General features: G+C 36.7%; 1 protein-coding gene across 2 annotated transcripts in view; it reads left to right on the top strand.

Annotated features, from left to right (window-relative positions):
* COL4A5 (collagen type IV alpha 5 chain) overlaps nucleotides 1–13,692 on the top strand; it is a 251,533-nt gene that overhangs the window by 103,541 nt on the left and 134,300 nt on the right. For both annotated transcript variants that reach the window (XM_070292139.1, XM_070292138.1), the window contains exon 2: nucleotides 10,864–10,923. In XM_070292139.1, the coding sequence (XP_070148240.1) occupies nucleotides 10,864–10,923 (60 nt within the window). The remainder of the gene's footprint in view (nucleotides 1–10,863; nucleotides 10,924–13,692) is intronic.

Genomic DNA, 13,692 nt, shown 5'->3' with positions numbered 1-13,692 from the left:
TGCGGTGGAAGTGAGAAATACATTTAAGGGCCTAGATCTGATAGATAGAGTGCCTGATGAACTATGGAATGAGGTTTGTGACATTGTACAGGAGACAGGGATCAAGACCATGCCCATGGAAAAGAAATGCATAAAAGCAAAATGGATGTCTGGGGAGGCCTTACAAATAGCTGTGAAAAGAAGAGAGGCGAAAAGCAAAGGAGAAAAGGAAAGATATAAGCATCTGAATGCAGAGTTCCAAAGAATAGCAAGAAGAGATAAGAAAGCCTTCCTCAGCGATCAATGCAAAGAAACAGAGGAAAACAACAGAATGGGAAAGACTAGAGATCTCTTCAAGGAAACTAGAGATACCAAGGGAACATTTCATCCAAAGATGGGCTTGATAAAGGACAGAAATGGTCTGGACCTAACAGAAGCAGAAGATATTGAGAGGAGGTGGCAAGAATACATGGAAGAACTGTACAAAATGATCTTCACGACCGAGATAATCATGATGATATGATCACTAATCTAGAGCCAGACATCTTGGAAAGTGAAGTCAAGTGGGCCTTAGAAAGCATCACTATGAACAAAGCTAGTGGAGGTGATGGAATTCCAGTTGAGCTGTTTCAAATCCTGAAAGATGATGCTGTGAAAGTGCTGCACTCAATATGCCAGGAAATTTGGAAAACTCAGCACTGGCCACAGGACTGGAAAAGGTCAGTTTTCATTCCAATTCCAAAGAAAGGCCATGCCAAAGAATGCTCAAACTACTGCACAATTGCACTCATCTCACATACTAGTAAAGTAATGCTCAAAATTCCCCAAGCCAGGCTTCAGCAATACGTGAACCGCGAACTCCCTGATGTTCAAGCTGGTTTTAGAAAAGGCAGAGGAACCAGAGATCAAATTGCCAACATCTGCTGGATCATGGAAAAAGCAAGAGAGTTCCAGAAAAACATCTATTTCTGCTTTATTGACTATGCCAAAGCTTTTGACTGTGTGGATCACAATAAACTGTAGAAAATTCTGAAAGAGATGGGAATACCAGACCACCTAACCTGCCTCTTGAGAAATCTGTATGCAGGTCAGGAAGCAACAGTTAGAACTGGACATGGAACAACAGACTGGTTCCAAACAGGAAAAGGAGTACGTCAAGGCTGTATATTGTCACCCTGCTTATTTAACTTCTATGGAGAGTACATCATGAGAAACGCTGGACTGGAAGAAACACAAGCTGGAATGAAGATTGCTGGGAGAAATATCAATAACCTCAGATATGCAGATGACACCACCCTTATGGCAGAAAGTGAAGAGGAACTAAAAAGCCTCTTGATGAAAGTGAAAGAGGAGAGTGAAAAAGTTGGCTTAAAGCTCAACATTCAGAAAACGAAGATCATGGCATCTGGTCCCATCACTTCATGGGAAATAGATGGGGAAACAGTGGAAACAGTGTCAGACTTTATTTTGGGGGGCTCCAAAATCACTGCAGATGGTGACTGCAGCCATGAAATTAAAAGACGCTTACTCCTTGGAAGAAAAGTTATGACCAACCTAGATAGTATATTCAAAAGCAGAGACATTACTTTGCCAACTGACGTCCGTCTAGTCAAGACTATGGTTTTTCCTGTGGTCATGTATGGATGTGAGAGTTGGACTGTGAAGAAAGCTGAGCACCGAAGAATTGATGCTTTTGAAGTGTGGTGTTGGAGAAGACTCTTGAGAATCCCTTGGACTGCAAGGAGATCCAACCAGTCCATTCTGAAGGAGATCAACCCTGGGATTTCTGTGGAAGGAATGATGCTAAAGCTGAAACTGCAGTACTTTGGCCACCTCATGCGAAGAGTTGACTCATTGGAAAAGACTCTGATGCTGGGAGGTATTGGGGTCAGGAGAAGAAGGGGACGACTGAGGATGAGATGGCTGGATGGCATCACAGACTCGATGGACGTGAGTCTGAGTGAACTCCGGGAGTTGGTGATGAACAGGGAGGCCTGGCATGCTGCAATTCATGGGGTCTCAAAGAGTCGGACATGACTGAGCAACTGAACTGAACTGAACCAGTTCAAATATACTGTTGAGCCCTCTAATGAAATTTTCTTTTTAGTTTTCTTTTATTTTTCAACTCTAGAATTCCATTCGTTTTTTTAAGTATGTTTCTTTATTGATATTATCTATTAGTTGAGATACTATCATTATACTTCTTTAAACATTGTTTCCTTTAATTCTTTGAACATATTTGTATAATGGGTGCTTTGACATTTTTGTGCACTAATTTCATCATCTCAGCCCTGTGAAAAGTAGTTCTATTGCTTGTTTTTTCCCCTTTTGTATGGGATACTTTCTTGTTTCTTTATGTCTTTTGTTGAAATGTGGAGTTTTTAGGTAATGTATTTTAGCCAATCTGATTATTGATTCTCCTCCTCTCCAGGGCTTGTTGCTTGCTTGTCCATTTTTTTCAATGAATTTGCTAGACTATTTGATTGAGGTCTCTTTCCCCAACATGGTACAGCATTTGATGTCACTACCCAAAGGTTGTAGCCTTAGACATGTTCACAGTCACCTTAATATGACTATGTATTTATCAGGGTTCTCTTTGATGGTTTTTTCCCCTGCTCTCTCTCTTAAGGTGATTTCCTTTGGTATCTTACCCAGCTATAAACCTTCACTGATGACTTACTAGTGGCTGTATTGTTTTTGACAGTGTCTTTGAGCATGCATGGGGCTTCCCTTGTAGCTCAGTTGGTAAAGAATCTTCCTGCAGTGCAGGAGACCCAGGTTTGATCCCTGGTTTGAGAAGATCCCCCAGAGAAGGAAATGGCAACCCACTCTAGTATCCTTGCCTGGAAAATCCCATGGAGAGAGGAGCCTGGTGGGCTGCAGTCCATGGGGTCGCAAAGAGTCAGGGCACGACTGAGCGACTAACACTTACTTACTTACTTACTTACTTACTTACTTGGGCGTGCATTGCTCCAGGTTCTGACAGTTAATTTAGGGCCTGTTTCAGAAGTTAATCTTTGAAGCCAAATCTTTGAGACTTGTTCTAGTTTCAAGGCTTCTCTTCTTTTTCTCTTTCTCCAGGTATCTTTGGTAAATTGTAGCTGATTTGTGGTTTGACTTGTTCTCATAAAGCTATCTGCCTCTTCTTAATTGCTTTCCACCAAAATTTCTGTTGTTTTTGAGAGTGCCCTTTGGTTTAAAATTCCCCACATCTGTTCCAGGTAAAGTCAAGACCCTTAGGGAGACCTTCAGAGATCTTTGTTTTTTATGGTCTCCCTACCTGTCAACTGACCCACCCATGCAAAATCTCTGTGACTGCTCCAGAATTGATGGCAGAAATAGTGACCCTCTTTTTTAGAGTGACACCCTGCATTGTGAACAGGATACTAGAAGGACAGTAACATCTGGTCTCCTCAGCTTGATTACACTAGCATCAGCCTTTGTTCTATGAGTGACCAAGTCCAGTACTCTTAGCCTGCCATGCCAGAGGTTAGATCTTTTATGAGTTGGAACTGTGTGGAAGACAAGAATCACAAAACTCTCAACTGTTCTTGCTTGGAGTACTTCTGTAGTTTGGAACTGGGCATTACTGTAATGCTCAACTGGGTGATGGAAGGAGACAGAGCTCTGCATTCATGTCTGCTTCCCACCTTGTGTGGAGCTTTTGTCAAACTCAGCAGGGCAGGAGGAGAGGAAAGGAGTGGGTCATGGCTAAAATGCCATATTTATTCACACTGAAATTTAGTAAATTTTGTTGAATGAGTGTTTCTTCATTTGCTGTAGGTTTTTCAGATAAAGCCAGAAATTTTTTTTCCTAAATTTCATCATTTATTGTTGTTTCCTTAGGGAGATGATTCATAGAGTTCCTCAAGCTCTCATTTACAAAGTCATCTCTCTCATGGCGTGGCACTGAGTTTGTGTATAGTCCATCATAGTTTTTTTCTATAATGTACCATATTCCAGATTTGTCTGATTATTTCATCACAGTGTGCCATTGTATTGTCTTTTCTAAGATAGCACTTTCTGTTTCTGTCCTTCTCTTTTGTCTTCTTTCGGATTTGGGTATTGTCCTTTCTCTAATAATTTGGAAAACTTGGCTTCTTTTAAGGTTTATCCTGGAAATTAGAATTCCTATATTATATGCTTATCATATCAAAGTCTAAAGTAATCAATGTCCATATTTGTTTTTTACAGTTACAAGGGCATTAGGATCTTTAACTTCACTCATCCTCTCCTAACTTACATTGTTTTATCACTGTTTTTCTGTTGCTGCTGCTGCTGCTGCTGCTAAGTCACTTCAGTCGTTTCTGACTCTGTGCAACCCCATAGACGGCAGCCCACCAGGCTCCCCCATCCCTGGGATTCTCCAGGCAAGAACACTGGAGTGGGTTGCCATTTCCTTCTCCAGTGCATGTTAGTTCTGCATTTTTGAGCACTGCATCTATTTTTATAATTTTGTTTTATAGTTAGTATTTTTTAAAATTCAACCACAAGTGTATTATTTTTTCTCTTATTTCCATTTTGTATTTTAAACCTTCCATTTCATTTGTGTTTCCTTTCTTACACAGGAGAAGATATTCAAAAGGTTTAAATTTCCTTTTGTGAGGTCCTGCTGGGGGCATCCTTTCTCGGTTTCTGTTTGTCTAGAAATGCTTGTATTTTTATCGTGTTCTTGAAAGGTATTTTCACTGGGTATAAACTATGGGTTGACAGTTTTCTTTTTGCTTATTAAAGATGTAATTTCATGGTATTCTGTCTTCTGTTGAATATCTGAGAACTTATCTTTAAATTAATTGTCGCCCATTTGAAGGCAGTCTATCTTGCCTTTATTGATGCTTTTTAGGGCTTTTTTTGTTTTTTTTGGCTTTATGTTCTGAAGTAACCCTATTTTGCATCTAGTTTGGGGTTTGATTTTTCTTCCATTGGATCTGCTAGACTTCTAGACTCACAGATGTCTTTAATTAGTTCTTAAAAACTTTCCACCATTATCTCTACTATTGACTCTGCCCCATTCCTTCTTTTGCCTCTTCTTTCTATAACCCAAATTGCCTGTTTGCTATACTACCTCACTCTTTCTTCCATGCCTCTTAACTATTCTTTTACATTTCTCATATGTTTCATCTCCATGTTACATTATAGATCATTCCTTTTCACTTTAATTGTTTTGACTTTACTAAGTCTATCTTCAGCTGTTATCTAGTCTGCTGTGAAGCTCATCCATTGAATTTTAAATATCATAGTTTTTACTTTTAGAATTTATATTTCAGTTTAGCTGTTACCTTTTTTTACATGATTTCCTTTATTGTCTTAAAGTTAAAAACCTTTCATCATTGTAAAAATAGTCATTATGTATTTTGTTTCTAATAATTCTAATATTTGAAATCTTTGCTGAGTAGTTTCTGCTATGACATGTTTCTCCTGATTTTTGCTTATGGTATTTTGCTTCCTTATATGCTTAGTGATTTTTGAGTGTGAGTGCTTATTTCCCTCTCAAAAAGGATTTTTAAAAAAATTCTCTGAAGTTTAATATGAACATATGCTCTTCTATGGGCTTCCCAGGTGGCACAGTGGTAAAGAATCTGCCTGCCAATGCAGGAGATGTGGCCTGTCTGAGTCAGGAAGATGCCTGAGGAGGAAATGCAACCCACTCAAGTGTTTTTGCCTGAAGAATTCCATGGACAGAGGAGCCTGGCAGGCTACAGTTCATGGTCCATAGGGTCGCAAAGAGTTGGACATTGCTAAGCACACACACATGCTCTTCTGCATAGGATTTATATGCATTTTATCCAGACTCTGGAGGTCGAAGCAGTTTGAGTCCACTCTAAAAAAATTTACAGTTTGAAGTTAGTGGGCCACCCAGCTAAATGCTAACTTGAATTGCAAATCTGTAGGATGGCCAGCTTGTGGTTATAGTTTTTCAAGGATCTTTGCCCCTTGTTCTTCTCTGTTGAGATCCAAAATATCTTTTTCTTAAAATTCTCGGGGGTTATTTTGTATATGGTTCTCCCTTACACTGAAAACAGGGGCTTCCCTGGTGGCTCAGAGGTTAAAGCGTCTGCCTGCAATGCAGGAGACCTGGGTTTGATCCCTGAGTCAGGAAGATCCCCTGGAGAGGGAAACGGCAACCCACTCCAATATTCTTGCCTGGAGAATTCCATGGACAGAGGAGCCTGGTGGGCTACAGTCCACGGGGTCGCAAAGAGTCAGACACAACTGAGCAACTACACTTTACACTAAAAACAAGAATCTCAAATTCCCCAAGTCTGGTAAATGCCCTTGGGGCAAAAGTAGTTTCTATGGTCAGTTTATTGGAATTTTTTCCCCTTAGATTTTGGCCTGATAAATCCTATTGTGCTTCTCTTTGAGGTTTTTAAGATATTTTTACATTCTTTGCAAGTATAAGAGTTTTTTTTAACTGTTTTGATACCTAACTCCATTATTGGGATATTATTTCTCTGTGCCATTATTTTGTAGTATATATCTCAGATCATCTGAAGCAAAATCACCTAAAAATGTTTATTAGAATTTTAGGTTCTGATAGTCAACCTCAAGCTTACTGAAATAAAATCTTTAGGATCAGGTCCTAGTATCTGAATTTCTGTGAGGTTTTATAAATGATCCTAATGCATACAGAAGTTTGCTTTCATTTATACATTTAATCTTTTTTTTTGACTGCAGTACCCTGAAATCTAAATTTATTGTTTTTTTATACTTGCCCAGCATCAAGGTTAACAGCCCATTATTTTTACATTTATTTCATAGTAGTGTTAGTCACTCAGTCGTGTCTGACTCTTTGTGATCCCACAGATTATATAAATCACCAGGCTCCTCTGTCCATAGGATTCTCCAGGTAAGAATACTGGAGTGGGTTGCCATTCCCTTCTCCAGAGGATCTTCCCAACCCAGGGATTGAACCCAGGTCTCCTGCATTGCAGGTGGGTTCTTTACCATTTGAGCTATAGGGAAGACCTATCTATTTCATATTCCAACTTTTATCAAATAGCAAACGTGTGTGTCTGTGTATGTATATCTGTTTCTGGCCTTTGTATTTTGGATAATTGAGCTGCCTATTCTTTGAGTAATACCATACTGTTTTAATTATTGTATCTTCATGATATGTTTTATTTGATAATAAAAAATCTTTTTTACTTTTTATTATTTTCTCCCACACTAAAATGTGTACAACATTGCTATAGTTGCACTGCTTTTCTTGCTTCAACAGTCTTCAGTGACTTTGTAGAATAGTTTTTCCACAGTTTTTGAAAGTTTATTTTTTTAAAACTTAACTCCTACAGTACTTTTCCCCTATGGACTTAAGAAGTCCTTTAGACTGAGGTACTTAATAATGTTTTTTGTTCACAAAAATTTGTATTATAATTTTATTGCTTAGCATGGCCATTTTGCTCTAGATACATTTCTACTACATTTTAAAAAATTGGAATGCAGCTATTTACATTTTCTGCAGAGCCATTAGGAACACTCCCAAGCTCAAAGGAAGTCTCTTAAGTTTGATAACAATTATTGATTATACAACTCATTTTCACTCGGTAAATCCTACTGAATCACAGACTATAAAAGCTAGAAAATACCTAAAGGTATATTGTCTGTCTCTATAAGTTTACCAAAGAGAAACCTGAAATCTAGGGTACAGGAATGACTTATCTGTAGTCACGTAGTGAGTCAGTTCCTGAGGTAAAATCAGGATGTATTTGTTTCATCTTGGAGCTTTTTCTCTTCCTGTTGTATGCTATATCATTATTGCATTATATTAAGTATTCTTTTCATTTGTTTGGGCCTGACTTGTTTTGTTTTACTAGATTGGAAGTTCCTTAAAGGCAGCACTCATTAATTTTTTTGTACAACTCAGCCCTAATATTGTGCTTGGTTCTTATTAAGCACCTAATCAGTATTGATAGATGTTGATAAAAAATAAATTGTTCCTTTTAGCAGATGTCAAATTGAAGCTATTTCCTTGTGAGCATCACGATTATAACTGTAAGAAAAGTGGCATCTAGTGGTTGGTTTATGTATTACAGTTTCCTTTTGTTTCTTGAACTGGGTACTGGAGTCATTTTCATAACCTAGGTGGAATAAATAGAATATAAATTAAATTTTCAAATTGAATTCAAGCATATTTTTCTGTAGCCACCAAATGTTTTAAGCAGGGACCTCTCTAAAGTATAACCACATGTTAAGTTATAAAGAAGTGCAAAATGATGAGATTATTAATTTCTAGAAAATCTTTGTATAAAATCACTTCCAAAATGGAATGCATGACTAAAGTTTTATTGTTTGTTTATAAATTATATTACAAGTTGAAGGATATTGTTGGATACTGAAAAATCAGAAATGCAATTATAAAGACAAGTTGCATATTATCTTCTCCATATTGATGAAATCCTGTTAGGTTGTTGCTTTAAATTATTTTCAGGAACTTAGTTTGTATTTTAAATGTTAGAACTCCTTTACTTTTTTTTTTTTAAATTTTAACTGTGCTATAGTTGATTTACAATATAAGTTTCAGGTGTACAACCAGTGATTCACAATTTTAAAATTTATACTGCATTTATAGTTGTTAAAAAATATTGGCTATATTCCTTGTGTTGTTCAATATATACTAGTAGCTTATTTATTTGATACATAATAGCTTGTACTTCTTAATCCCCATCGCTATCTCCCTTCTCCCCTCTTCTTTCCCTCCACTGGTAACTACTAATTTGTTTTCTATATCTGAGTTTATTTCCTTTTTTGCTATATATACTAGTTTGTTTTACTTTTTAGATTCCACATATAAGTGAAAATATTCAGTATTATGGGCTTCCCTGGTGGCTCAGATAGATGGTAAAGAATCTTCCTGCAATGCGAGAGACTCAGGTTTGATCCCTGAGTCAGGAAGATCCCCTGGAAAAGGAAATGACAACCCACTCCAGCACTCGTGCCTGGGAAATTCCATGGATAAAGGAGCCTGGTAGGCTACAGTCCATGGAGTCACAAAGAGTAGGACACAACTGAGTAACTAACACACACACACATGCAGTATTATAAATATATACATATATAACATACAGATAACACATAAAAAAATAGAACTGCTAATGATAGATGACAATAGAATATTACACCACCTTTTACTTACAGAACCAAAAGTCTATGCAAATATATTTACATTTATAATGCAAAGTCAAGGTTAATTCTTAGATTTACAGTCATTTTTGATTATCACTATCCTTTACTCCATTAATGAATATAATTGAATGCTGTTAATATGCACAGTCTAATTCAGTGAATATAACTACTCTCATGAATCAATAAATTCTAAAGTTTTTAAGTTTTACTTTGGAATATAGAATTCATGTTTGCACAGAACACTACTAAATATCTTAAATTGATGTGTGTTCCTGACAATTTGTAATGTAATATTTATGTATAGGATTATCCTACCCATTAGAGAGCAGTGATATACTGTCTTTGTATCACTACCTGCATCTAACGTAACCAAATGGCTGGCACATAACAGGTGATCAATATGTATTTGTTGAATTAGTTATATATGTTAGAATGAGTGTGCCTTATTCAATATTAACACCTAACGTGTTTTCTGACTTCTTATAATGCTCAGTTTATATCTGATGAATAAGTAAGTCTGAATAAGTCTATTTAACCTGTAATGTAGTTGATACATAACACTAAAACTAAAGTGTATAACTTAATCACCTATGAATATAGACATATAACAGTTTCATTTGAAATGTCAAATGCACATCTTTTACTGAAACAGCTTTTTGCAATGTGAGTGGGAGATTTCCCCCAATATCAAGCCATTATTATTTGCTGTTATAATTAGGAAAAGGAATTCTAGCGTGAGAGTGACTTCTAGTTGTGGCTGAGTGTGTTAGGAGTTTTAAATAGAAGAACAAGGTTAGCGCTTTGATAAGAATTGGGGAAGGTACTATGGTAATGATTGGAGTAAAGGAAAGCATGGAATGTTGGGAAGGAGGCTACAGTACATTTTAAATCATAGCCTCCCAAGGCTGAACATTATAAACATTCATTTACATATTTATATCACATAATTTCTTTTATTTGATGAGGAGCACAACACCTTATTTTATATAAATGGTGAACTATCTACATATGTTAAACTAATTACTGTTTGTTTTTCTAAGCAGTTCAACTTCATGCAAGAGTAAAGGATAGTTCTGGATGGCAGACATCATCTGTTGTCTTCTTGTTCTAAGGTTCTTATTTTGGAGAAGGGTATTTTTCTGGCTCCAGTACTTCAGTTCCTAGTATGAGAGAATGAGCTTGTTAGTAGTGGCTGTTTAAGGCACCTGGGCTCTGGGAACAGCATCTGAAGTCAAACTTGGAGGTATTAGAGATTAAGCTACTAGTGATGAAAGAGTGGAAGCAAAGGAAAGAAAGGTGGTAAAAGGTAGTATATATTTCATGCTCCCTGATTGCTAATGCATGCAGAAAAGCGAGGGACTTTAAGTGGCAATCATCTTTGGCTAGTTGCCAAAGACTTTGCTAACATAGAGTGAGAGGTAATTTCTTACAAGCAATGTTAGAAAAAAAAGGAGTTCCTTAGAGCTGAAAATCATATTAAGGGGAAGTTGTATGGATTTTTTTTTCATTTTTAAAAAGACATTTTTCACTTTATAAGTATTGTATTTTCTCATTTTAAAGAGTTCAAACAGAAATGTATACAATAAAAAATGGATGATTCCTCAGAGATAAACGTTGTCTATAGTATTTATCCTTTTAGATATTTTTATGGTAGTTGTTTTAAAAGTTTGGATTGTTGAATTCATCTGAGTCATAAGTCAGAGTCTGGTTTTTAGGTTCATATTTAATGATTTTCCTCCCTCTTTCTCTTCCTTATAGGCTTGCTATGGGTGTTCTCCAGGATCAAAGTGTGACTGTAGTGGTATAAAAGGAGAAAAGGTAAGATATGAGTTAATCCTTCAAAAATTTAGAAAACTAATGAAATACTGATTTTAATTAAAAAAATAGGACTTCTACCCCAGCATATAATTAAAATGAATATAATAAATAAATATAATTAAGTAAAATGAATTTTACTATGCTGCTTATTTTAGATTACTATAGGGATTAGACTATATCTCAGAAGTCAGCAAACACTTTCTGTAAAGAGCCAGATAGCAAATGTTTTAGGCTTTTTGAGCTACATAAGGTCTCTATCACATGTTTTTCTCCTTTTTAAAAAATAGTCCTTTAATAGCGTTAAAAAGATTTTTAGCTTTTGGACTATACAGAATGGGCTTCTGACTGCATTTGGCCTGATAACTATAGTCTGCCAATCTCTGATGAATCTTGAAATTACTGACTTAATAGGCAAAAGAAAGTAAAAACAACACTTAAGGAACGAAACATTTATCAGGCTACTAATCTATGCTGGACACCATACTAGGCAATTTCATGTATTTTTGTCTAGTCCATGTAAGTTAATGATTGCTGCATCTCTACTTTCATCTTACTTTTCTCATAACAGCATTCTTACTGTATAGATATGATGATTACAAAGTATTAGTGATGATTAAATAGCACAAACCTAGCTACTATGAATCAGTGACTGACACTGAAATTAGATGTGTTTAAAAAGGGATAGTGAACTGTAGTTTAAAAAGAATTGTACTGGGGGAAGTTGATCATACTCTAGTCTTCATTCTTTGAGACTCAATTAATATTTTTGAATGAATCACTGAACATTACTAATTATATAAGAAAAAGTTCAGGATAGTATCTTGAGCATATTCCATTTAGGCTTATAGAAGGTACACTAGCATATTAAAGGGGTTTAAAAGTCCTGGAGTAAAGAAACCTATTTGTTTTGCAAAGTTATATTTCTAAGCTTTATTTAACCCACTTTCCTTCCAACAGAACACCTATTAATAATAATTGAAGAGTGTTATACAGAACCATTATTTGAGTAACATTAGTTTGAGGGGAGTAGTTTTATGGTAAAGGTAATTTCTGTAGTGGTAAAAAGACCAAGAGGGATTCATTTCTGACATTAGTGGAATGACTTTTATCAGGTTGACTCTTAAGAAGTGAACATTCTGGACAAAATATAACAACTATTTAATAGCATAGGAGAGTGACTGAAGTAGGAAAACAGTAGAGCAAATTCTACCTCTTAAAGAAGGCAAGTACAGTGGGCATGTTTGCACTTATGTACCTTTTTATCCTGGGTGTACCTTTCAGTCTGTGTGGCAACGGATGGTACGATGGCAGACAGAAAACCACAGTTCTAGCGGCTTGAGAAGTCAAGGACAGAATTGAGGATGCCAGAATGGCTATAAAATGATGGGAGATATGCTGGAATGTAGAGAGTTACAGAATGGAGAGCCCAAAAATTTGCTTGGAAATGTCACCCAAATACTTGGTTGAACCTTGAACTTTATATGTATACAGGAGGATTCATTCAACCCAGTAGAAAGGAACAGCTTAAAGGCCGCAATAAGGCAACACAGATTTAACTGCTGTCCATTGAAAGGAAAATGGAGTTTTAAGTGTTAACTGAGCTGAGTTAGCTATTTCCTAAAACAAATGTTCAGTACTTTTCAGACAATATAAAATAATCCAGGATGTGTGTACATATTAAGTACAATGTCCAGTATGCAATTAAAACCTGCTAGATACTAACACAACAAGATCTGTGAAGTAACAAGTAAAAGTGACCTATAGTCAAAAAAAAAAAAACGACCAATAAATGAAAACTAACTCTGCAATGACACAGATGTTAGAATTTTTAGACAACTGATTACAAAGTAAGTATTCAGTTCAGTTCAGTCGCTCAGTCGTGTCCAACTCTTTGCGACCCCATGAATCGCAGCACACCAGGCCTCCCTGTCCATCACCAACTCCTGGAGTTCACTCAAACTCACGTCCATCGAATTGGTGATGCCATCCAGCCATCTCATCCTCTGTTGTTCCCTGCTCCTCCTGTCCCCAATCCCTCCCAGCAGCAAAGTCTTTTCCAATGAGTCAACTCTTCACATGAGGTGGCCAAAGTACTGGAGTTTCAGCCTCAGCATCATTCCTTCCAAAGACATCCCAGGGCTGATCTCCTTCAGAATGGACTGGTTGGATCTCCTTGCCGTCCAAGGGACTCTCAAGAGTCTTCTCCAACACCACAGTTCAAAAGCATCAATTCTTCGGCACTCAGCCTTCTTCACAGTCCAACTCTCACATCCATACATGACCACAGGAAAAACCATAGCCTTGACTAGATGGACCTTTGTTGGCAAAGTAATGTCTCTGCTTTTCAGTGTGCTATCTAAGTTGGTCATAACTTTGCTTCCAAGGAGTAAGGGTCTTTTTTAAATTATTTTTTAATATAAATTTATTTATTTTAATTGGAGGTTAATTACTTTACAATATTGTATTGGTTTTGCCATACATCAACATAAGCGTCTTTTAATTTCATGGCTGCAGTCACCATCTGCAGTGATTTTGGAGCCCCCCAAAATAAAGTCTGACACTGTTTCCACTGTTTCCACTGTTTCCCCATCTGTTTCCCATGAAGTGATGGGACCAGATGCCATGATCTTCGTTTTCTGAATGTTGAGCTTTAAGCCAACTTTTTCACTCTCCTCTTTCACTTTCATCAAGAGGCTTTTTAGTTCCTCTTCACTTTCTGCCGTAAGGGTGGTGTCATCTGCATATCTGAGGTTATTGATACTTTCCCTG

Source organism: Ovis canadensis, chromosome X, assembly GCF_042477335.2.
Source record: "Ovis canadensis isolate MfBH-ARS-UI-01 breed Bighorn chromosome X, ARS-UI_OviCan_v2, whole genome shotgun sequence".
Lineage (NCBI taxonomy): Eukaryota > Metazoa > Chordata > Mammalia > Artiodactyla > Bovidae > Ovis > Ovis canadensis.
Note: the sequence above shows the minus strand (reverse complement) of the source record. Positions and strands in the feature narration are given on the sequence as shown.